The sequence below is a fragment of the Nyctereutes procyonoides genome, unplaced genomic scaffold (genome assembly GCF_905146905.1).
Source record: "Nyctereutes procyonoides isolate TBG_1078 unplaced genomic scaffold, NYPRO_anot_genome, whole genome shotgun sequence".
NCBI lineage: Eukaryota > Metazoa > Chordata > Mammalia > Carnivora > Canidae > Nyctereutes > Nyctereutes procyonoides.
In genome coordinates, this window is record NW_026575128.1 from 24917326 (window position 1) to 24942461 (window position 25136).

The window sequence follows — 25136 nt, forward strand, 5'->3', positions numbered from 1 at the left end:
AGTGAGGAGGAGACTATTGTGATAATCCAAGTGTGGGCATTTTGGACTCAAGTGATGAAGGAATAGATGGCGAGAAATGGACCAATTTGGCATATATTCTGAAGTGAAAATGAGAGGAGTTGGTAATGGTTGGAATGTGGAGGGAAGGAGGGAGGCTGGGAAGCGGAAACTGGTTACAAAGTTTTACCATCTTTTGTGGTGGTGATGATTGGAAGAGGAAGTGTTTAGTGTCGGGAGGGTATGAAGTCAGGTTTTAGGTTTGGGCATTTTGAATTGAGATGCATAAGTGAATATGTCCACTAGGCAATTAAATCAATGATTGTGGAGATAAGGGAAGGTTAATGTGGAGTCATTAGCATGTATTAATATTTTTAAAAGTTACAGACCTTGCTAAGATCATTGGGTTAATAGTAAGATGGAACAGAGATGGTCCATGACCAGTTCTGTGGCTTCCAGCAATTAAAGGTGAAGTGAATGAGGAGTCTGAGGAAGAGAATCCAGTGGCAATTGCATATAATACATAGGGACTTTTTTAAAAAGATTTTATTTATTTACTTGAGAGGAAGGGAGTGTGAGAGAAAGCATGAGCAGAGGGAGACATAGGTGGAGAGAGAGAAGCAGACTCTCCGCTCAGCAGGGAGCCCCACATGGGGCTCCATCCCAGGACTCTGGGATTGTGACCAGAGCCGAAGGCAGACACTTAACTGACTGGGCCATCTGGGTGCCCTGAGACTATTTTAATAGAAGTTTTACATGCTCAAGATACATTGCTCCTTGGACTTTTAAAAATGAAGATATAATTGACATTTAACATTTTATCAGTTTTAGGTGTATAACATAATGGTTTGGCATATGTATATATGGCAAATGATCAGTACAGGAAGTGTACTTGACATCCATCACCACAAAGAAAATTTTGATTTTTGTCTTGTGATAACAACTTTTAAGATCTAATCTCTTAGCAACTTTCAAATATGCAATACGGCTACGGTCACCAGGATGGGTATGGCATCTGCAGAACATCTTTATCTCAATAACTAAAAGTTTGTACGTTAGACCACCTTTACCACTTCACCCATTTTGACAACTCTCCAGTCCCTGTCTCTGGCAACCACCAACCGTTTTTTTTGTTTTTTTTTTAATGAGTTCAGGGGTTTTGTTTTTTAAGATACCACCTATAAGTGAGAGCATATAGTATTTGTCTTTTTCCAGCTGACTTATTTCATTTATCATACTGTCTTCAGGATGTGGATGGCCACATTGTTGGAAATGGCAAGATTTCCTTCTTTTTTATGGGCAAATAATATTCCATCAAATATATAGTGCATTTTCTTTATCCTTCATCTGTAGATGGACACCTAGGTTATCTTGGCAATTATAAAAAAATAATGCCTTGACTGTTGTAAATAAATATCTTTGCTGCTATCAATAAATATAAATAATTTGTCTTGGCTATTTTAAATAAATAATGCTGCAATAAATGTAGGGGTGCAGATATTTTTTTGAGATAGTGATTTTGTTTTCTTGAGATAAATACCAGAAGTGGAATTGCAGGATCATATGGTAGTTCTATTTTTAATTTTTGATGCAACTCCACACTGTTTCCTGTAGTGGCTGCACCAATTTATGTTCCTACCAACAGTGCACAAGGGTTCCCTTTCCTCCACATCCCTACCCACACTTGTTATTTTTTGTCTTTTTGATAATAGCCATTCTAACAGGTGTGAGGTGGTATCTCATTGAGGTTTGGGTTTACATTTCCCTGATGACCATGATATTAAGCACCTTTTCCTGTCTTCCCTGGAAAAATGTCTATTCAGATCCTATGTCCACTTTTAATAAGATTTTTTTTTCTTTTGAATTGTAGGAGTTTTTTCTAAAAATATATTTTAGATATTAACCCCTTATCAAACATGATTTGCAAATCTCATTCAGCAGGTTGCCTTTTCGTTGTATTTGTTGATGATTTCCTTTGCTGTATGGAAGTTTTTTATTAGTTCGATATAGCCCCATTTATGTATTTATGATTTTGTTGCTTTTTGTGGGTTTCTTTTTTAAAACTAAACATTTGGCATATCTTTCAGGTTTCAAGCACCATTTTGAGTGTTACTAATGTATAATTTTATACAGTGTCACTGTGTGCATTAAGAGATCACATTACCAAGGAATCATTAAAGTTGGGATATAGTATCCATCCTTCCCCCTCCAGCTTCCCTCTTCAGGACTTAGATTGTTTGAGGTCACTAAATTCTTACTCAGGTTGAAAGAATTTTCCAGAAAATTCTCATTAATAGGAATGCCCCTTGGCCTTTCTCTCATAATTTTCTCTCTCTTAAAATAAGTAAGCACATTATCAAAGTCATTTTATTTTTAAAAAGTTGTCATCAGCATGGAAAATTTGGGATTCATCAGGAGTGTTATTAAATGCTTGATGTCACTGATGTCAGTGACAGCATGGGGTAGCAGATGAAAGCCTGGTTGACAAATCTGCAAGAGAATTCAAGACAATGAAATGAGGATTGGCATAGACAGTAGCTAAATGCTGTTACTCCTTTGAGCCAAGCAGGATCCTGTCCTGCTCCATATTTGGGGGCACGCCTACTCGTTGTTTCCCCTGGAATCTAAACCATAAAGTGAAAGAAGATAGTCTTTAGATGTCTACTCCATCCCATGCAGGGTGCTGAGTACTCTTACATCGTGGTCTCAATTTAACCTGACACCAGTTCCGAGAGGGAGTATATATCCAACCCATTTTTACAGAGGTCCAGAAAGTCAAGCTTTGATTACTGGTGTTTCAGAACAAGAAGGAAAAAAAATGCTCATCCAAAGTTACATACAAAGTAGGCCCCCACAGTGTCTTCTTCAGGTTAAATTTTCCCTAAGCATGCTTGAAAGGAGACAGAACCAGTCATGTGTTTAAGGCCTACGTGGTTTTACCTGTCCACCTCGAAATGTCTTTGCCTCTCTAAATGTTCAGTGTTCCCATGCTCTGTTGACGATGATGCTAATTTTTTCCCCCTTTTCTTTTGGTTTCAGAGGAAGAACTTGTCTCTTTTCCTCAGCATTAGTTTGTTAACTTTCTGGGGGACTTCCCTTTTGGGGGCCCGCTTATACTGGATGGGAAACAAGCCACCAAGCTTTTCCAACTCTGACAACCCAGCTGCCGACTCGGATAGCCTGTTGGCCCGGACGCTCACTTTCTTCTACCTGCCAACCAAGAACCTGTGGCTGCTGCTATGCCCAGATACACTCAGTTTTGATTGGTCAATGGATGCTGTGCCTCTGCTCAGAACAGTCTGCGATTGGAGAAACCTGCACACTGTGGCCTTCTACACGGGACTCCTGCTCCTCGCCTACTATGGCTTGAAGAGCCCAGGCGTGGAACGGGAGTACAACGGGAAAGTGGTGACAAATGGCAAGCAGAATGCCAATGGCCATAGCTGCCATTCGGACGGGGAGTACCGGAACTCGGAGAGTAAGCCCAGCCTTGCAGCCAAAGCAGAAAATGGCATTAAAAATAATGCAGCGCAGAGATCTCCACTTCCTTCTACGGAGAACATTGTTGTGCTCTCTTTATCTTTGTTAATAATACCCTTTGTTCCTGCCACCAACCTGTTTTTCTATGTGGGCTTTGTAATTGCCGAGCGCGTGCTGTACATCCCTAGCATGGGCTTCTGTCTCCTTGTTACAGTGGGTGCCAGAGCCCTTTATGTCAAGGTCCAAAAGCGGTTCCTCAAGAGCTTGATTTTTTATGCCACGGCCACATTGATTGTTTTCTATGGACTCAAGACTGCGATCAGGAACGGAGATTGGCAGAATGAGGAAATGCTGTATAGGTCAGGGATAAAAGTAAACCCAGCTAAAGGTAATATTTTATTTTATGCTTGGGCCTGGACGGTGTCCTCGGGCTGCCTTTGTCGACCGACCTTTGCTGCTTGCCCTGGAGCGTAGTATTTCTGCAGTCCCAGTACCTTCCTTTCGTCTCATTTTGTAAAGAGGTGGGCAGCCCAGCCAGTCTAGAGATGGATCCAGAATTCCATTATTTGGACTAGGGAAGTGTTTTCCCATGTCCCAGACCACATCGGTCCAGGACGGTTGTGTAGAAGCACTGACTGTCCTAAGGATGTAGAAAGATGCTTGGTTTCTATATTTTAAATACTGTTACAGACATCATCTCTTTCATCCTGTGATACGGGTTAGGCTCTCCCACTTGAGTATATTTTAGCTTTGCTGCTTTCCAAGCATCGCCTGAGGAAACACCCTAAGACTTCCACTGACATCTTTTGAAGATTTGGAGGTAACGCTACCTCTGAATCTTGGCATCACGTCTCTAGGTGTCAGTGTGCGCGCATACAAGTGTGAGTCACCCTTAGCTTTGCACAGCCTCAGGAATCTGGATGTTGCCAAGCAGTTAGCACATTCTTACTTTAAGGGTTCTTAAGTCATGTAGAGAAATAAACTTCACTGTGCAATGAGATTGATCATCTGTTCACTATTGTTTCTGATCCGGAAGACTATTTTAGCAAATCACAGAACCTGTGGTCAGAATAGAAAGTCTCCCTTAAAGCGTAGATGAACAATCCAAAGCTGTTGGAGTAATTTCCCTGGTTTAGGGAGCAAAATGATGACGGAAGCCAGAGAGCAATTCATTGAAAACAAGTGCACCTTTTAAGTGCAGAAATATATTGCAGTAAATAGTGCCAACCAGTCCTTCCTGTTCTTCGTAAGCCTTTTTTCCCCCCTCTTTTTAAAGTTATTTATCTTTTAAATTATGGTTGTTTGCATGACATTTGAACTGGGCCTTTTCTACTTTTTCCAACACATTTCTATACTGATATTCAAATACTGAAAGTGTAAAACTGTATCATATGTGTGGAGTAACTTATTGATGAATACTGGAATATATATCCAAAGATCTAGATACTCCAGAAGCAACTCTGGTATTATCTTTATTCAGTTACCAATTAAGTCTTAAGTTCAGCAAGCAACTACTCATTTCTTTAAGCTAAGGAAGTGATTGTTGGTACTTGTGATGCTTAATAGATTGCAGGGATTTTATTCATTCATTCATTCATTCATTCATTCATTCATTCATTCATAAGAAACACAGAGGGAGAAGCAGGCTCCTCTTAGGGAGCCGGATAAGGGACTCGATCCCCAGACCAGGATCACAACCTGAGCCGAAGGCAGGGACTCTACCCCTGAGCCACCCAGGAGTCCCATTTGCAGGGATTTTAATGGGAGTAGAAACATTAAAATTGAGCTAGTGCATAGCCTAGAATTCCTCAGTTCTTGTGGGAAAAAAATCTTTTCCATGTGACTTTTGTGGGTAGTGAGTGCTGTGCAGTTTAGTGAATGCATGAACCCAAGTCTTGCTGTAAAAAATTTTGCAGTCGGTTCCCAGGGAATGCTTTTCAGCTTTTTCTTCAGTGGTAGATGGAAGTATATAAAGCAAGGCTATGTTGCTATTTATTTTCCTGCTATTTAAAACAGGTACATTGTAAGGAATTAAAAAAAAAAACAGCATGTTCATTTCCTCACAAGGTGGTTCTGAGGATTTATTGAATTTATTGGTTAAGCGTCAGGTTAAGCTCCTTTAACAAAGAGCCAAGACAAGATAATTGTGGCTTAAATAAGATAGAAGCTTTATTCTAAGTATGTGTAGCCCAGAGCTGATAAGATGGCGCCTTGGGTTTTCAGGATCCAGGCTCCTTTTCTTTTGTTCCCTTGCCATCTTGGTAGTGTCACCATATCCATGTGGTCTGAGATGGCTTATTATCACATCAGCACTACAGCTCACAGGAAAAGAGAGAAAGAGCAAACGCTGGGCGTACCCATTCCCTTTAAGAGCATATCACGGAAATTGCACACGTCATGTTTGCTCACAGACTGTTGGCCACACCTAGCTGCAAGGAAAGCTAGGAAATGTTATCTTAATTCTGAGAAGCCAATTCCCTAGCCAAATGTTGTTACCCTTGAAGAAGGAGAGGGCAGGTACTCAGATGCAAGAATATAAATAGCAGTCTCTGTCCCTGCATGGATAGAAAGCATTTTGTAAACTCCAGGATATTTCCCAGATACGTTTCTAGGTATAGTTGGCTACAATAACTTTGACAGTTGTTATTCTGATCTTGATTGTTATTTTGCTGACATGGCTAAAATGCTTGATTCTTCACTCAGTAAAACCATCATTAAGCATTTCCTTGGTTTCCAATATATTTTCATGTCTCCTTCCTAAAACCTAAGAATTGTTGTAGTATTTAGGTGCTCCAGGTATTATTAGTTAAAAGAATATGTGACTGACAAGTATTATAGATCCTTTGAAACATCAAAAATTAAATTCCTGAACCCTGCCCCACCCCACGACCCCCACCCCACCCCCACCACCACCACCACCTGCACCTCTGCTGTACTTACAGCCTTTTCCATCTCAGTTGATGGCAACTCCATTTTCCCAGCAGCTCTGACCACTACTTTGGAGTCATCTGTACCTCCTCTTTTTCTTTAAAACCCAATGTCCATTTCATCAGCAAAGCCTCTTGACTCTATCTTCAAAAACATGTTCAGAACTTGACACAATTTTTACCACCTCTATGACTGCCACCATGGCCCATGCCACCATCCTCTTTCATGTGATTATTGCTAAAAGCCCTCTCTGCTTGTGTTTTCTTGCCTATCAGGGAAGAGGAGGCTGTAGTCATGAATACCTGAATAATAAATGTTAAAATCATAGTCTTTGTAAAGAGTTTATAATCAGTTTGGAGCTAAGATGTATATGCATTGAAGAAGGTGAAAGTGTAAAACACTACGCTGTTGATATACAAGGAACTGAGAGATACTTCATGATAGGAAGGATAGGATTGGAATTGGAGATAGTTTTTGGATCCCATGACTGGCTTCTATGCATATGCTTCCATTTTGATAACAAGGCACAATTCTTAACATTTAGGTTCCTTATTTTTTCTATTTATAGCATGTTAATAATAATTCCTGCTACGGTTACTTCCTTAGCAATTATGCGACTGGTAGTCTTCTTCCTTAAGGTAAATTTTTCTTAGTTTGCTATGTTATTTGAGTCTAGCAGAAGATTAGAAACCCTTTAAAGCCGGTTCATTCTAGGTTGTCTGAGATTACAGTTATTTCATTGAGTTAGTTTTTTTTTTTTTTTTTTCTTTTTCTCTCCCTTTGAAAACCTTTGCAAATTTTGGAGTACTTCAGTCTACCACGTGTTTTACCAGAATATGATTTTAAGCCTCCTGAAGCATTATACATTAAAGCTGCTGCCTTCAGTAATGGGTCCTGTAGACAGCTGCCAGTCATTAACTGATTGGATGCAAATGATGATGGGTAAAGCCTGTCATAGTGACTGGGCTGCTAATTTATGGTTTAAATCTGGATAGTGGAGAAATGATAGCTGATTTGGACTATGTAAACCACAAGTCCTGTCTCATTATGTGGTTGATAATGTCAGGAAAATACTAGACATAGTTGATTACTGTAGTTTGCTGATTTCACAATGACTCTTTGCATTTTTGTGCTTAGGAAAGAGGAAATTTTCTCTGATGACTGCTTTAATGAACAAGCCACATAATATTTGAAAGTGTTTGTATGTGGGTGTGTGTTTAAAACGACGTATTTTGTAAACCATGTTGATTAGTATCTGCTTGGGAAAAAAAAGCATTTTTTAATTCATTAAAAGTGGTTAAATGTATGATCACCCTTCTTGGCCTCTGGCTTTCTCTAAATCCCCACATCTTTGGCTCAATTGAGGACCATTGATCTCTGCTACTGTGGCTTTCAAAGCACTGCACCATTGTCATTCTTTCTCTCATTTTCAACAGCTTTCTCTTCTACAGGTTTGCCTCCTTCCTAAATTGATTCATTCTTCAAGGTTCTGTCCAAAGATTGCCTTTATTTTCCTTTCTGTTTAGATTCTAGAACACTTCCTTGTAGATAGTAGAGGAGGTCAGTAAATGTGTCCTTGAGTTTCTAAGTTATTTTCCCTGTGACCTCGTATCTGCATGGAACTTCTCCACCTGGATGATTTGCCAGTATCTCAAACTCCTCACCATCTTCCCTAAAACCAACTACTTGCCAGCTTCCTCATTAGTTAAGGTCATAAGTACAGACTAAAAGGTATTTAAATTTTTTAAAGTTATAGATTAAAAAATCATTTCTTTAGAATAGTTGGTTTCTTAACTGTCAATTTTCTTTATAGAACATAGAAGTATGATTTTTAATTAAACAGGGTTAATCCAAGGAAAACTTGTTAAAAAACTAAAGTTTATATTAATGCCTCTTTCTAGTGTAGATATGTGAAATAATATAAAAGATGTATATTTAATGATGCACATATTTGAAACTCTAAAGGTAATTAATTACCCAGGATTCTATACTTATTCCCTCCTTATGCAAATGACAGATACAGCCCATTTCGATATAGAAAAGCAGAAAAAGTAGTTGCTGCAGCCATGCAAAGTCTGACAATTTTTCTTTCTTCCTGGATTTGCGTAAAACTGATAGTTGTATTTCAACCTCATAGTTTCAGATTTCAAGAAACGAGTATGTTGAAGGAGTCACATTTTATGGAGGAAGCAACTCATAATTTAAGTGGAATCTATACCTTCAACTCATGTGAAACTTGACTAATTCGTTGTAGATTTAATGGTCTGAGTTTTTGTTTACCTCTAGTTGAGTGTCTTCAACTGTAGTGAAGTGCTAGCATTTAAGCAGCTAGCATTGAAATTGTACAGTAAATTTTATTGTTTCTTAGATAACTTATTGTGTTACTTCTGAAGATGACATAGTTTCAAAAGAGATTCACATTTTTATTTAAAAAATAGAATTGAGCACTAAAGTCAGGAAGGGCGACCAGTGTAGCGTTTTACTAAGACTGCTGGCCTGAGTTAAAAAGCTGTAAAATACAGAATTTTTTTTTCTAAAACTGGCTGGCCTGAGTTAAAAAGCTGTAAAATACAGATTTTCTTTTTTAACAGAGAGATGTGGCAGAAAAGAGCTAGCTAAAAGCACCAGTAATGGCTGATTGGGAGAAAAGTCCTACAGAGTTGAATCAGGCTTCCATAGGGTAGAGAGAAATTCTTCATTGCTTCATCTCAGTTCATCTCTTCTGATTAGAAAAATAAAATGTAAAATAATGGGGCTGATGAGAATGAAAATGTCTCATTAGCTCAACTAGACTCAGGTATTTTAAAAAATAAATGTTAAACTGTTAAATAAAGACTCTTAATTTTAAACATTGGAGTTTTGAAGAAATTAAATATGGTTGCTTTTTGGTTGGGATAGAATAGTCCCAGAAGTTCAAAAGCATCAGGTTTCCCTGACTCTAAGAATGGAGTGGCATATAAATCTTTTCTTTTGTTTCAGCTCTAATGACTGCAAGTACAGTTGAAGCAGGTGACTTACTACTTACCCTGTCTTTAAAAATTATCTGTAACAAAACTTTTAGGATCTTTATGGGCTTTTGAAAACCCTCAAACCTAAAATTAGCATTGCCTTAGCTTGAAATTTATATTTACCAGTAGTTATGTTTCAAATGAATTCAAACTAGCATATGATTAAAACAAGTCTGAAGTTAAATTATTCTGATTTACATATTAGTTTTTGTTTGATTCTTATGATGCTTAATATTTTGCTTAATACTTTTTTTGCTTTTCTTTTATTAAATATATAAAAAATATATGAGAAATGGATATATATATACACATATATATATATTTATATATACACATACATCATAGTTGTACCATTTAAAGAATACTACTGAAACAAATAACCATTTCTCAGCTTAGGAAAAAATTATACCAGTGTCTTTAAAGACCTTCCCCCATACCTCTCCTTATTTCACTTTTGTTTCTTTTAAGGACTTTGTTTTTATTATTTTATGCTAGAGCCTCTGCTACAGTGTTAAACAGAAACGGTGACTGCAGATTATTTTTGGTCTTATTCTTGTTTAAAAATGAATGCTTTTTTAATATTAAAAAAACTAACATTGTTAATGTGATTTCATTATGTGCATTTTACAGGTTTTTCTGTAGATGCTTTTGCCTGTGGAATTTTCTTGTTTCTAGTTCAAGATTTGTTTTTCGGAATTAATATTGATAATGATCCAGAGTTTCCCCCACTCAGTCTGTTAATTTGATGACTTATATTAATAGATCTCCTAATAAGCCTACTTTGCATTCCTGGAGTAAACCCAGGAATTACTTATAATGTATTATCATTTCTATATTTTTCTAAATTTGTTTTGCACCAATGTTCCTGAGTGAGATGGGCAGTTCTGATCTTCTGGTGTCATATTCTGGTTTCAAAATCAGTTGACCTTTCAGAATCAGTTTGGGAGTATACCTCTTTTGTGTTTCCTGAAGGATTTTATATAAAATGGGTTTACCTTTTTCTTCTCTAATTGGTAGAGTTTACCTGCAAGCCTGGCTGGGCTTAATTTTTTCTATCGATATAATTTCTTTCATGATTTTGGAAACATTAAGATTTACTTTTGGATCAATTTCGGTATTTTTTTTCCCCTGGATTTTGTTCAGTTTAACCAGCTTCAGATTTATTTGCACAAAGCTATACATAATGTTCTCCCAGCAAAATATACTTTAAAACATATTTGAGATGCTTTGAGCAACAGATGTAGTTTTGCCCCAAACTTTGTGAAGATGAATTTACATTTAGGGAATCACAGGGAATTTTTTATTCCTTTTTTTTTTTTTCTGTTTGTCCAGATATTTTTGACAGTTACATCTGCCTTCTCCTTCTTTGAATCTTTTTTTTTTTTTTTTTTTTTTTTTTTTTTGGCAGGGGGGTTGTTTGATCGCTTCTAGTTCATCTTTTCAGGCCGTTTCCTTTCAGGGGGCTTGAGTTTCTGTGGTTTCTGCAATCTGAACTCCTGCTTCAAGCTGATTAAAGCCCAAGGCCTCGTTCATCATAGTGTCACATATGCAGAGTGAATGCCCTCTTCAGAGGGTGTTTACCCTTCTGGATTCCTGCTTTTAAGCAGTTTCCAGACCTAGGGATTCCCCTTAATTTCCTACCGATGAATACATTCCATTAACAAATATTTTTATTTTTGTATCTAACACTTTGATTCTTGTCCATGGAGGGGATGTCTGGACATTGCACTCCACCATAGTACCAGAAAAGGGAGGTTAAGAAGTACCTTCAGATCTGGCACCTGTTAAGAAATGACTAGGGCACCTGGGTGGCTCAGTCAGTTAAGCATCTGCCTTGGGCTCAGGTCATGATCCCAGGGCCCTGGGATCGAGCCCCATGTTGGCTCTCTGCTCAGCGGGGAGTCAGCTTCTCCCTCTCCCCCACCCAGGCTTCTCTCTCTCTCTCTCTCTCTCTCTCTCTCTCTCTCAAATAAGTAAATAAAATCTTAAGAAAATAAAGACATAGCTAGTATCTTTGAAATTTTAAATTCTCTTTTAACGAAAGAGATCCAAGCTGCTAGCGTAAGCTAAAAAGTGTATTAGAGCACTATCTTACACAAAATGAAATTAAAGGTGTTTGACTCTTATGAAACGTGGAAAGGTAAAAATATGTTTGTTTCCTCCTCTAATAGGCAGTTACAGATCATGTCGCAGATAGAGCAGATTTTCAAGAAGACAAATAGATGTTTTTTAGTTTATCCTTATTACGTGTACACCTATTACTAGTGATCATGGATTTAAAAGAAAATTTCAGTTAAGTCTCAAGGGATTATGAAAAAAATCTGAGATGTTCCAAGTGATATCATAATTTTTGAAAAAGGTTTTGCTGTAGAAGACTGTTTATATATCACTCAATTGGGAAGGTAGTTAAAACAAAGTGCGAACCCTATTTCCACATACAGGTATTAAATTAGAATTCTCATCTTTTTTGCTTTGCATTTTGGTATTAAATTTGTCTGTAATTTTAAAATATGTATATTACCAGCCAAGGGGATCTAGCAGGAATATACATGTTATGTGCTTACTACAAATTAAATAAGGATAAAACATATTAAAAGTTTTTATTTAAAAAATGATAATATTGTTTTCCAAGTAAGAAACCATAATCCGATTTGATTAAATTGTAGAGAGAAATTAAAAAAAAAAAACCTTCTGGAGGGCAGAGCTATATTAGAGGCTTTATTGTGTCTTGCATTTAGGATTCTAATTCCCAGTAATACTAGCTGTCACTCTGAACGTTCATTCAGTCATCTTAAACAGCTTAATTCAATTCTTTTATGTAAAGCACCATGGGATATTATATTAAAATATCAACATTAATATCTTTTTTGGGAGGAGTATAGACATTTTAATTAGGAAAACTTTCTAGGGATTTTAAGTTTGGAAGGAAAGAACTGGATGAAATATTCAATACACCAGCTGAGAGTTATATTTTGACAAAAATAGATTACTGAGGTGTCAATGCACTTTTTCCTGTGAGTGTAGTTCTCCTGGATGGGAGAGGAAACTCACAGTTTTATAATGTTTGGGGCTCTGCATATTGCAACTGGGAGTTTCTATAATAAGGAAATGTAATAAGTCATTTTTTTCTTTCGTCTCTTCTCTTGGGAAAAGGGGGTAAATTTCTCAAATTATTTATCATGAGACTACCAGCAAAGAGCAGAAGATCTCTGGTATTTTAATATATTATGTTTTTACTTTATCACTCGGCTTACTCTCTGAGTTTTACAAATAAGCTTTGGTGGACGCCTGGGTGGCTCCGTGGTTGAGCGTCTGCCTTTGGCTCAGGACGTGATCCCAGAGTCCTGGGATCGAGTCCCACATCGGGCTCCCTACATGGAGCCAGCTTCTCCCTCTGCCTGTGTGTGTGTGTGTGTGTGTGTGTGTGTGTGTGTGTGTGCGTGCGTGTGTGTCTTTCAAGAATAAATAAAAATTTAAAAAACAAATAAGCTTTGGTGGTTTGCAAAATTGCTATACAGTACCTCATTTATGTACTTAACTCCATTTTTGAATTAACTGAGTACTTTCCAAGAATGGCTTCAAGTCATGTTGAACCTAGTGGTTAAGATTGAATAGTACTGTCCATATTTGTATGAGTGTTGAAAACAATTTTAAAGTAGAAATGAGTTTCTGGGCTAATGTAATGAAAGCATGAACATACAGCTAATGATATTGTACAAATCTTTGTACTCTGCATTTTTCTTATCTTTAGTCACAGTCATATATTTGGGACTACTTTTGCCCTTGAAATTCTATTACTTGGAAGCAATGGTACAGGATTCTAAAATCGCTTTTGCTGTTACGCATTGGGACAACAATTTTGAGATACTTTGTGAGGACAGGTAGTATGATCACTAAAGTCCTTCTTGTGCCATGCCTCCTTGCTCTGTGGTATGATTCTAGAAGCAGGAGGTTATGTGGTCTTTGCTCAGAGGCCTACCATGCTTTGGTTGTGGCTACTGGTTCTCATTCCCAAAATGAACCTAGAGTAGATATTTACTTTTGAGGTTTTAAGTTAAAGGGTTGGGCTTAGAGAAGTGTATCCTAACCTCAATCCTGATTATTTGATAGGAAAATATAGCTTCTCTATGGGTTTTAAACAACCTACATGGAGCTAGTCCAAATGTCATCATTATTTAGGACGCATGGATGAAATACACAGATTCATGTCTCTAAAACCACATAATCTAATCATAATTTCTGGTTGATAATGTTCATTGATCACTAATACGTGTCCAATGCGTTTGTTGCAAAAGATCCTGTAATGGCCTCTGAGAATTCCCTGTTGTGACCCCATCTAGTTACAATTAGAGCTTCAGGAGAATAAGCCAGCCCTTCTCTTTCTTGTGCTGCTCAATTGATGTGATAAGGTCATTTTAGTGCATTGACCCTTCTGATTCTTCCTATTTATTTTACCCATCTGGGTAGTAGCTTCCTTTCACTGTTTGGAAGTAGAACTTTCTGAATTGTATATTTTAATTATGTTAAAAGAGAAACAGCATTCTTTGTTTCAATATCGTGTTTTTCAAGTGATGTAAAAATGCCTCAAGTATTTGCTGCGTAGCCTTTTCTAAGAATTCTTATCTCATGACCTGTAACAGAAAAAAAAGGCAAAGGCAATTAACCTCCCTCTTCTTCTGTTGTTAATAGCTTAAAGTACAGGAGAAAATACTTCCAAATGGTAGTTGCCCAAATTTGTGCGTATATCGAAGATAATTAATATTTATTTTTAGAAATTTCGTATAGTTATTCAGTAGATAATTGTTCTTTTTTCTCATTAGCTTGTATACATCTTTTTTACTCACATATTTTATTCTTAAAACTTGATTATTTTTTCAATCCCTTTTATCTAGTATTAACACTGCTTTTGCTGTGTTTAACTCTAGCTGCTGAGTTGATAAAAGTGACTGTCAAAAACTAACATGTAGAGACTAATGTAAAGAGTGTCCCGATATACTATTTTTGAGATGTACTATATTTTTATTTTAGAGGCAGATTTTTTTTTAATAAAATGTGAAGTTCAGGATTTTCATTATTTTTCTTACCTTAAAACTGGCTTTAGGAGTATTTAATACTGCTTTGAGTTTGTTTTTATTGGCCTGGATTTACTTGGCAATGAAATTCTCAATGGGACTCCCAGAGATACCAAATACAGGGGATGTACCGTGACAGTATGTATCTAGTTGGTCATGCTTCTAATGGATGATAATGAAATATCATTCCTTTTCCATTATAATGTACTTTCCAGGATATATATCTGTTATTTAATCTTCTCAGTTATGCTGGAGTTTAACTTGGGCAAACATCATTCCACCTGCTTCACAGATGAGAAATTAAGGGAGAAGCAGAAGGTGCGAGGAGAAACAGCACGGTAAAGACTGCAGACTTTGCAGTAAGAGGTAGGCGTGGGCACTGATCTTAACCCAGGCCATTAATAGCCGTTTTCATTATCCTTATTTATAGTCTTGTCACAACCCTTCTGTGCCTCAAGATGCTGGTCTGTATAGTGAGGGTGCAATACCACTGTGTGGCACAGAGATTGTGTAGCACACCTCGCCCAGGGTTTGGCCCACGTCTCATGTTTGCTACATTACTGCCTTTACTGTTGCTGATAAGAGATCAAAGAGACAGGTAATTTACTTCAGTGTATCCAGAGCTAATTGGTACTAAAACTGAGGTTTTGGATATTTTATTTTACATTTCCACATCAAAATTGCTTTCAGTGTGGGGTGCCTGGGTGGCTCAGTTGTTGGTTAAGCATCTAACTCTTGATCTCAGCTCAGCTCTTGATCTCTCAGGGTTGTGAGTTCAAGTGCTGGGTTGGGCTCTACGCCAAGCTGTGTGTAGTAGGTTCCTTTCACTGCTGGGAAGTGGAACTTTTGGAACTGTATATTTATCTGTGTTAAATGAGAAGCAGCATTCTTTGTTTCAATTATCATATAAAAGTTCCTTTTAGTGACACATAGTAGGAAACTAACTTGGGGCCATGTGAGGGCAGATTCTCTTCCCACTGATGACGGGATTCACTGTGAGATAGATTATGAGATTGAATTATAAGAGAACAACGGGGATTAAAAAATGATAAAAAAGATTCTCTGTTTCCCAGCCCTGGAGTTGTTTAGAACTCCTACTATACTTGTATAAAAACTCTTGGCCTTTCTAAGCATTTTTCATCTTTCAGAGCGAGGCCACATTCAGATGATAACCAGTCATGATAGAAGCAAGGGATTCTTTGGGACATGTATGTTTCTAATGTAAAGTCAGAAGCAACTCAGTGACTTATTGGATTTTATCACCAGTCTGAAGGTGCCCATTGAACAACTTAATGGTTTCAGTCTGACTTTGTGAGAGATTAGCCAGATAATGAGGAATTTCTAAATAGCCCCCACTGAATTGGTATGTCCATAAATAGGGTCACTCTATGCGGTATGCCACTCACATATTCACTAAGTGTCTTATTATCCACTTTTAACAGTGTGATAGGCAGAAAAGGGTCTGTTTGTGGGATTTGAGGAGAAGCACAGGTGCTTCCAAATTGTTTCCCCTTGGCCAGTCATTACATCTGTAAATGCAGTTCTATTTACTGTCCTATTATGTATTACCGTGGGTTAGTTAATCTGAAATTTTGCAGACAGCATATTGCTGTTAGAAAAGGAGATATGGAGCAGATTTTTTTGTTTTGTTTAAATGGAGAATCCATGAGAAAGATTCCAACCACAGATGAGAGGTTAATGAATGAAGGCAGGTTCAGGGGAGACCCAACACCACAGATCATGAGCAGTACTGGTAGCAGACTCTGGACTATGGATGTGGTGGTGGCTCGTTGTCAAAGTCAGGAATATGGTAGAGATTACAGATGCTGAAATGCTGAAGAAGAACCCCAAATGTGTTAAAACAGCAACAGAACACCTGCACTGAATTGCGTATGTGGATATTGCAGTGTGCACGTAGATATTATAGTGAGTGACAGTGTTTCCAAGACAGCCTTACCATACAAGTGTTACCTTGTCGTTTTCAGTACTTAATTTCCTTAATAAGAAATTTAGTTTCAAGTCCATCTGGACTAACCAAAGATACAGAACCAAGAGAAGTAATTGCATATTATAAAATTGCTCTAATTAGAATTACATATAAGTATATAATATATGTATTCTGGTATCACATGAATCATAATCTTTATGTCTACTTATTTCACTTGACATTTTAACTAGACCCTTTCTTTTCTTTTACCCACTTAACAGTATGTTCTTTTTTTGGTAATAATCCAAGATTTCATTACTTTAGGAAAAATAAATTCTTACGGTTTATAAGGGCTTTTATATCCCTGGAGTCATATGAAGTGACTATCAAATAATTAGCAAAAAGCCCAGGCTACAAACGTTGACCCCCTTACAAGCTTTACTAACAGAAGGAGTGTAGTTAAACAGAACAACATTCATTTGTCCTAAATTCCAGGAGGGATCCCTGGGTGGCGCAGCGGTTTGGCGCCTGCCTTTGGCCCAGGGCGCGATCCTGGAGACCCGGGATCGAATCCCACGTCAGGCTCCCAGTGCATGGAGCCTGCTTCTCCCTCTGCCTATGTCTCTGCCCCTCTCTCTTTCTCTCTGTGACTATCATAAATAAATAAAAAAAAAAAAAAATTCCAGGAAGTTAGCGGCTCTTTTTTCCTTTTCCTTCCACTTTTTTCTTTTTTTTTTCTCTCTCCATTAAAATGAGAAAGTGTAACATAATCAACCTTTATGATTTAACAATGATAACTAAGTTATATCTTTGATAAGACCATTTTCAGGAACACATCTACAGTCCAGGTGATGCCAAAGGCCTTGGAACGAGGCACACACTGCTTTTGGTTTCTGTGGGTTGGTTTCTATGGGTCACTTCTCTGAGGGGCACAGTTTCCTCAACTAGTGTCAGCTGCGTGATGATCTCCTGTGTTATGTGGATTAAAAGAATTCACATGTACACGAAGTTTAGACTAAAATAGGCCTAGAGTTGGGCTCCCCGCATGGAGCCTGCTTCTCCCTCTGCTTGTGTCTCTGCCTCTCTCTCTCCTCTTGTGCTTCTCATGAATAAATAAATAAAATCTTAAAAAAAAAAAAAGGCCTAGAATCCGAATTAGGCAGAATTCTTAACAAAAACATTAGGCATGCATGTGTTTCTTTTCTTTGATGAGATTTCAGTTCTGAACCCTTGTTTGGTGGTAGCATTCTAATTAAAACAAGTGACTCATGTTTGAAGGAAACAAAATTCAGGATTTATCACCTTTTTAGTGAAGTTAGATGTTTCAGGATTGCCAGACCCTTACATAGAACTCAAGATGGTGATATAAGTAAAGGCCTGCATGAAAATTCTAAGGCAAAAATAAAAAACTGAGGGCAGAAGCCAAAAGTGAGAGAGTCCTTCCTGATGTGGTGTCTGCATTCAGTGCACCAGTGCAATGGAAATGCTGGTGTGATAACCCTCAGGCAGGATCGCTTAGGTAGACCTGAAGGGTAAGGGGCTTCAATTTTTTATTTTATTATTTTTATTTTATTTATTTCATTTTTTATTTTAATTAATTAATTTATTTATTTTAAGGGGCTTCAATTTAAATAGTAATATTGAGAGTCCTTCAACTTCGCTAATTTTTGGAAGAGCATCTTCTTCCAAAATCATAAGAAAATTACTTTAATAGTAGGTAAATACACATGTCTTCAAACTTTTAGTCTAAAGTGAAAATAGCCTTGAAAAAAAAAATTGCTCAAATCACCCTGCATTGATTTTGTGAAATACAGCAAGAGGAAGGGAATTGCAATAGGATAAGTTTGAAGTTAGTCTGTGAACTTAGCCATGCTATGTATTTGAATGAGGGCTTTGAAAAAAAGTTGGAGGTATTGCTGTAGGATCACTTAACATTTCTAGAGGGAGCTTCCATTTGATTTTCTCTTTAGAACAACTTTAGCGAGATGGGAATATTTAATTGTTCTTCTGCCTTTCAAAGAACATAAAATAAACTGTGGCAGATTGTGGACTCAGTACAAGAGGAGCTTTCGTTGTAAATTAAGGTCAAGTTTCTTCGTAAGTGGATACCTTTTAGATGCAGTTGAATATCAGTATGAAGGGCCCTTGAGATACAAGAGTTATTCCTACTACTTCACTTCCTGATATTTGAGCAGAAAAAAAATTGTTTTCTTTTTGGAAATAAAATAACTTCATAGATCAGATTTTCCAAAGCTTATTCAGTAAGACGTAGCAGTAACTGCTCTCCCTTCATGTGATCATCATACATGCTTTGTCTTAGGAAATAAATCATGTACTTGTTAAACAATGCTTTGCGAAATCTCTCTTCCATGCAAGACATCTTCAGGGCACTTACAAGATCTTGATAAATGTATTGAAGTCCCCTGCATCTCTGAGCAACCACCTTTTGCTTATACAGAGTATGTTCTATTTCCAATGAGTTAACTGGAAAATGTGACATTTAAAATTACATTCCCAAAGAAATGTAAAACATGTAATATATTGTTTGGCATTACTTTTTCTGTGGTGGGGAAAATACAGTATGAAATCTGGGTACAGGTTAGCATTATTTTGTTGTTTCTGGAGGTTTTTGGTTTTGTTTTGCCCCTAGCAGTTCTGAGGGGATGACTCATTTGAATAATTTATTTTGTTTTCATATTATGCTCTGGTCCCTCCATTAAATACATAAAAATATTGGGTGTTATAATAATATGCTAGCCTACTTTGTATTCAAACTCAGTTTTGAGAGGGTGAGTTAGCTTTACCTGATGCCTGGAAACAATCTGGACCTTCCTTGTGGGTACCTTTTTGCTACTTGGGGAGTTAACTTCTGTTTTTGTCATCAATGAAATGGGTATAGTCATATACCTCAAAGGTTTTTTATTAGGCTAAGTTCTGGACACTGTCAAGCGTAGTATAGTAAGCTTTAAATAAGTGAAGGCACTATTGCTATTTTTATTATTATAAAAAAGTATCTTTTTTAAAAAAATTCCTTCTGTACCACTTTTCTCTCTCCACTCTTTCCTCTGCCATGGCTTCTGCTGCTGGAAGGTGAGGACATGAGATGGGATAGCAGTGCCCTCAAATGAGAGCAGCTTCTTAAAATACAAATTTTGTAAAACAACAAGAATAAAATGAATACTCTGAATATTTTCAGACACTACAGGGAAGGACTTTTAAAAACTACATCGAGATCTTAGAATAAACTAATTGCATTTTTTTTGAACTTTAGATCAGGGCTTTATTATATTTATTTCCAGAGTTTAAAGTGTGAATTGGATTCATGTGCTCACACTGTCTATTAAACTATGGACTTTAAAAACACTGTCTATTAAACTATGGACTTTGATTTTTTTTTTAGTTTTCATCATCACTTCTTGGATGAATTTCAGAGATTTTATTCTAGTAAAACTGTACTTTAGAAAAAGTACATTTATGAAATGAATGCATCGCTAAAATGTATAGGCCTAAAAATGTAAAAAAGAAAAAAAGTAACATTAAATATTAATGAAAATATAAAATCTTTAAGTTCTGTTGCTTCAAAGTGTAATTACCAAGTGAAAATTTGAAGATAATCCCAAACATCTGTTTCTGATTGTCTTAGTACAAGAAAAAGTTTAGGGACTCTTAAAACCCTTTATTCCTGAAGTGGGATATAGGGTAACCCCACTCTATTTTAAAAGAATGTGGGATGTGACCTTAATTTTTCTTCTTTCTCTTTTCCTTTCCTCCCCTCCCTTCCATTTCCCTTGTGTTGCCTCCCTCCCCAAACCCAGTTGCAGACAGTTAGATTAATTATATTCCTACACTCATGGCCAGGATGATCCCTGCAGCTTTCCTCTCTTTTATTTGTGTGTTTATTCTTTTATCTCTATTCTTACCCTTTTATTTCTACTCTTAATTTCATTTCCCCTTTCTTTGCACCATAGACAACTGCTCTAATGTACTTGGTTTGCATCCTTAGATTTATAATTTATCTTTGTAAAATGTGTAGTGATATTTTGAATGGAAATTAATTCATAATATTTGTAGTCAGTGTGGTGACACAAAATGCCTCTAATGTGAGTCTTTTTAAAGGTATCTAAGGTCCATTTATGTTACATTGTTTACAGGGGATTTGTGGGGCCTCACTTCTGCATAGTAATCCATAAAATGTTATGTCCTACATGGTACTCTCATGATGGACATGTTGATCGCTTCCCACTCTCAGCCAACCCCAAGAGGCTTGCATTAAATACCCTTTTCCATGTTCCCTTAGGTGAAAATTTCTCTAGGAGTGAGATTGCTGGTTAGGGCTTATCTGGGGCTTGGTGACTTGTTGATTGGACTGAGTTCTCTCAGATGGCACAACGGGATGGGTCCCAGGCTGACAGGGCCACTAAGAGTACACAGGGCCTTCCCCCCACAACCCCACCAGTACCTGGCATTTTCCCGTTTTCTAAATATTGCCAATCTCAAATCTCATTGTCATAACTTGTGTTTCTCTGGGTTACTAAAGAATTTGAATATTTGTTAGAATGCTTTAACTTATTTATTTTGTTTTCATTTTTGTTCATATCCTTTGCCCATCCCCCCACCCCCCCATTGGATTTCTTATCTTTTTCTGGTTGCTGTGTTAGTTTTTTCTTCTAAGTATAGTCCCTTATTTACATGTTTGAAATATCTTCTCGTAGTGTATTAATGCATGTTTAACCTTGTTCATATTATTCCTCAATAACTAGAAGTCTTTAATTTTAAGATACTCAAATTCATTATTTTTTTAAACCGCTTGACTTCTACTTGGAGGTCTTTTTAAGAAGTGTCTTTTCCTCCCACAGAGATATTTTCCTACATAGTTTTGTTAGCTTTACCTTTTCACATTTAATTTTTTAAACTATCTGGAACTTAATCTTTTGTATATGGTAAATATGGTATAAAAATCAAGTTTTATATTTCACTTGTGCTTAGAAAAAAATTTTGAGTTTATTAATAAACAATGTGAAAATATTGATTGAAATTACATAGAATTTATAGATTAATTTTGGAGAATTGGCATCTTTATCATGTTGAATTATCCCACCCATGAGTCTTGGGATATTTCTCCATATTTCCAAGTTTTTGTTTGGATACTTTCAAGTAGACTAGATTTAAAAATTGATCTGATATAAAAAAGTTGGTTGATGCGATCAAATTTAAGTAATAGAAGAAAAATCCCATAGCCACACTAATTCTATAGGATAATTATATATATGTGAAATTAGCCATTTTAAGATGTACTTTCTGTAATTCACTTTAATGTTTTCCTCTAAACCACATGTATGGTTGCTAAATCTTAAATCATTTTTTAATTCAGTATTTTTTTTGCTTTTTTGTTTTCTCATTGAAATATGATAAATGAATAGTGTTTTTTTTAAAAGATTTTATTTATTTATTCATAGAGACAGACAGAGAGAGAGGCAGAGACACAGGCAGAGGGAGAAGCAGGCATCATACAGAGAGCCTGACGTGGGACTCGGTCCAGGGTCTCCAGCATCACGCCCTGGGCTGCAGGCGGCGCTAAAACCTTGCGCCACTGGGGCTGCCCAATGAATAGTTTTTTGAACAAGAATTACTATTTAGTTGACTGCCAGTGGCATTTTTAAATTTTAGATCATAATTTTGTAGGGTAGTTTAATATTTTTAGAATTGATCTTTATGTTAGCACTGAGTTTTTGTAGAATGGATGCAAGAATCAATCACATTTAAATTTGAAAGTCAGGAAATAGTAACAGCAGTTTTCATACCAAAACAAAAATAAAATTAAAAAATGTATGCAACAATTTTAGTCTAAGTTTTGGCAGCTCTTAAAAAAAACCCAAGATATATTTTGGTAAATGCAATACTGTATTTGTATCAACAATTATGAGAAAAAAGGGATTTTGATGCCTTAAACTTATGATTAAGAAAAATAATGATTCAGGGTGACACTTGAATGCTCACTGCTAATGTGAGATCAATTTTTGAGCTGATAAAGGTGGCCCCTAAGTGACCTGCATACTTTGCTGGATCCTGGGAGTTGCCATCTGCCCCAGTTCCCCTTTAACACAGAGTAGACTGGTATGAAGGTAATAAAGAAGCGAGGGGAAAAAGAACAAGGCAGGGAGGATTTTGAAAAGGAATTGTTTCCATATTTCAATATGATGAAATCCTCTCTGTCAATGCCTTTCAGCCAAAGACATTCGGGAACACACTGATAGAAAAGAATTTGGCTTAATTACTACTTTCCTTGAGGGAACACGACACTATGGGGATTCTGAGATTGTGTATCATAGAATTTGAACTTTGGGTGATTTGGGAAAGAGTCTGAGGAAGCAGAGTTTTTCTCTAGATTGGATGCTGGAACAGTTCTATGACTGGATAAAGGAGTCATTCATTCAGCAAGAGAGAAGGATGTTTGGTATGTTGTGGGTTGTACAGTGGCCTTTTTCTTTTTTGTATTTGGCAAAATTATGAAGTAATCTTGCTTTGTCTCACTTATCGTGGATTCAAAGTAACCTTGTCCCAAGTTGGTAGTCTGTAAGAAAGTGGATGTACAGTAGAAAAAAGATAGCTTGATGGTGAGTTTCTGATGAGTTCAGAGCATCAAAGGTCTACCCTTCTTCCTCTTCCCACCACTTCCTCCTTCCTTCCTCTTTCATCCGTAAGTAGGTAAAATTGTTTTTAAAATACATGCTTAATTTGGGAATGTTCTTCGCTTGTTAGTCACCCAGGGCAATGACCAAATCATAAGGATGTGAGAGTCTTTTAGTTGGACCAAAGATAAGACACTTAGTATCACATTGTGGCTTTGCCTCAGATAACCTTGCCAGTGATTTTTAATTCTGAGTTGTATTCTCACTTTGAAATAACCATCTCCTCTGCTGCCTGTTCCAGAGGAGCCTTAGATCCTTTGCTTTTACTATTCCCCTTACCTAGCATTACCAGTCTTTGCAAGGCTGGCTTATCTTTTAGTCCTTAGACATCACATCCATTTCTCTGTTTCTAAAATATTCCTATAAAAATTAGCCACATTCACTCCCCCTTACTTTTTTGTTAACGCTTACCATTAGCACTTAACTGTTATCTCAAGTTAACTCATTTATTCTATTGTGTGGTTCCATTCCAACCCCACTCCACTTTACTTCCCACTTCAAACATGAGCTCTGCCTATATGAGAACTTGTATATAAGTACAAGGCCTAAGTGCCTGGCCCCTAATGAAGTTGCCAGCGCCAATAGATGCTTAGCCAGTATTAGTTTAATAATTGGAAGTGTACATGAGCGAATAAATGAACAACTCAGTAAACATATATTCTAAATATAACTATATTGTGTTGACTATTAAAAAGAGAAACACTTGTTATGTCATTATTTAACTGACATATAAGTACCCGAAGAAAATGTCAACCTGTTTTCCCTGGAAATATGACTTAAAATATTCAGATAAGTTCGTGGCTGTTATGTTTTTCTGAGCATCTGTGTTTTAAGACTATGGGTTAGATGAAATAATATTTAATGTAAGTATAATTTCATTTACTAATGCCACAATCAAAGCAGAACTTTTGGAGAGGTGAAGTGGGTTGAAAACAACTGGCTATTAGAAGTTTCCATAGCGCCATACTTTATTAATTTGATAATGTTGGTGACAGGGAAGGAGGGCTGAATGGATATAAAATACATGTGATGAAGAAGATACATGTGATATTATGCCTATTAAGTTTGAAGATAATTATAATTTACTATATGCTTTCCCTGCTACTTTGTATTTTCTATTATTAAATTTGGTATTTGAATTTTTAAACTAATTTGACAATATTTTAAAAGTAAATTGTATATTTCAATTCAGGGATTCAGTTTTTCATTATATTTGATATTCTATAAGTGATGCTTCACATTATAAAATGCAAAAGCATCAATCACAATAATATTGATGATAATAGCAAATATTTGTTGAGTGTTTGCCACATGGCAGTCACCATCTTAACACCTTACACATATATTGACTCATTTAATCCTCATCACAAAACCCATGAAATACTAATTATTTTTCCTATTTTACAGATGAGGAAATTAAGGCACAGTGTTAAATTAGCAGGGCACACAGGCAACTTTGGTGTTGAAAGATTATATACATTTTTATGCATTAAAAATTGATACCTCACCCAGCCCCTTTCATTCTTCAGATACAATCAGTAATTACTCAAGTAAATATGTCTTGATGCACATAAACTTCCTTCTCATCCACCTTTTCTATCTGGTAAGGACTCTGGTTTCAGGACTTGATAACACATCTCCTTGTGGTTAGGAAGGAAGACAGCAGAAATATCCAGGTTTGAGGACTAGGTTGGCTTGAGAGCCATGCTATACAGAGAGTTGCTGATGGTGTATCTGGTCTTTTGAATGTTGAGAAATCATGATTATTCGGGGTGAAAAATAAAGAGTATACAGAAATTACAGATCTTATTTAAACATTATATATGGCAGTGCCTGGGTGGCTCAGTCAGTTAAATGTCTGAACAGCTCAGATCATGATCTCAGGGTCCTGTGATCGAGCCTTCCTCCATCAGGCTCTGTGCTCAGCAAGGAGTCTGTTTCTCCCTCTGCTTCTCCCTCTCCCACTGCCCCTTCCCCTGCTTGTGCACACACACACATTCTCTGTTTCAAAGAAATAAATAAAATCTTAAAAAAA

The 25136-nt window shown here is 36.7% G+C and overlaps 1 protein-coding gene and 1 non-coding gene across 3 annotated transcripts in view; both read left to right on the forward strand.

The window, feature by feature from the left end:
* Window positions 1–25136, forward strand: part of TMTC2 (transmembrane O-mannosyltransferase targeting cadherins 2) — a 391175-nt gene that overhangs the window by 191341 nt on the left and 174698 nt on the right. For both annotated transcript variants that reach the window (XM_055341449.1, XM_055341450.1), the window contains exon 3: window positions 3037–3865. In XM_055341449.1, the coding sequence (XP_055197424.1) occupies window positions 3037–3865 (829 nt within the window). The remainder of the gene's footprint in view (window positions 1–3036; window positions 3866–25136) is intronic.
* Window positions 22352–22499, forward strand: LOC129520943 (U12 minor spliceosomal RNA). The gene has a single exon (XR_008666711.1). It is a non-coding gene; the product is annotated as a U12 minor spliceosomal RNA (small nuclear RNA).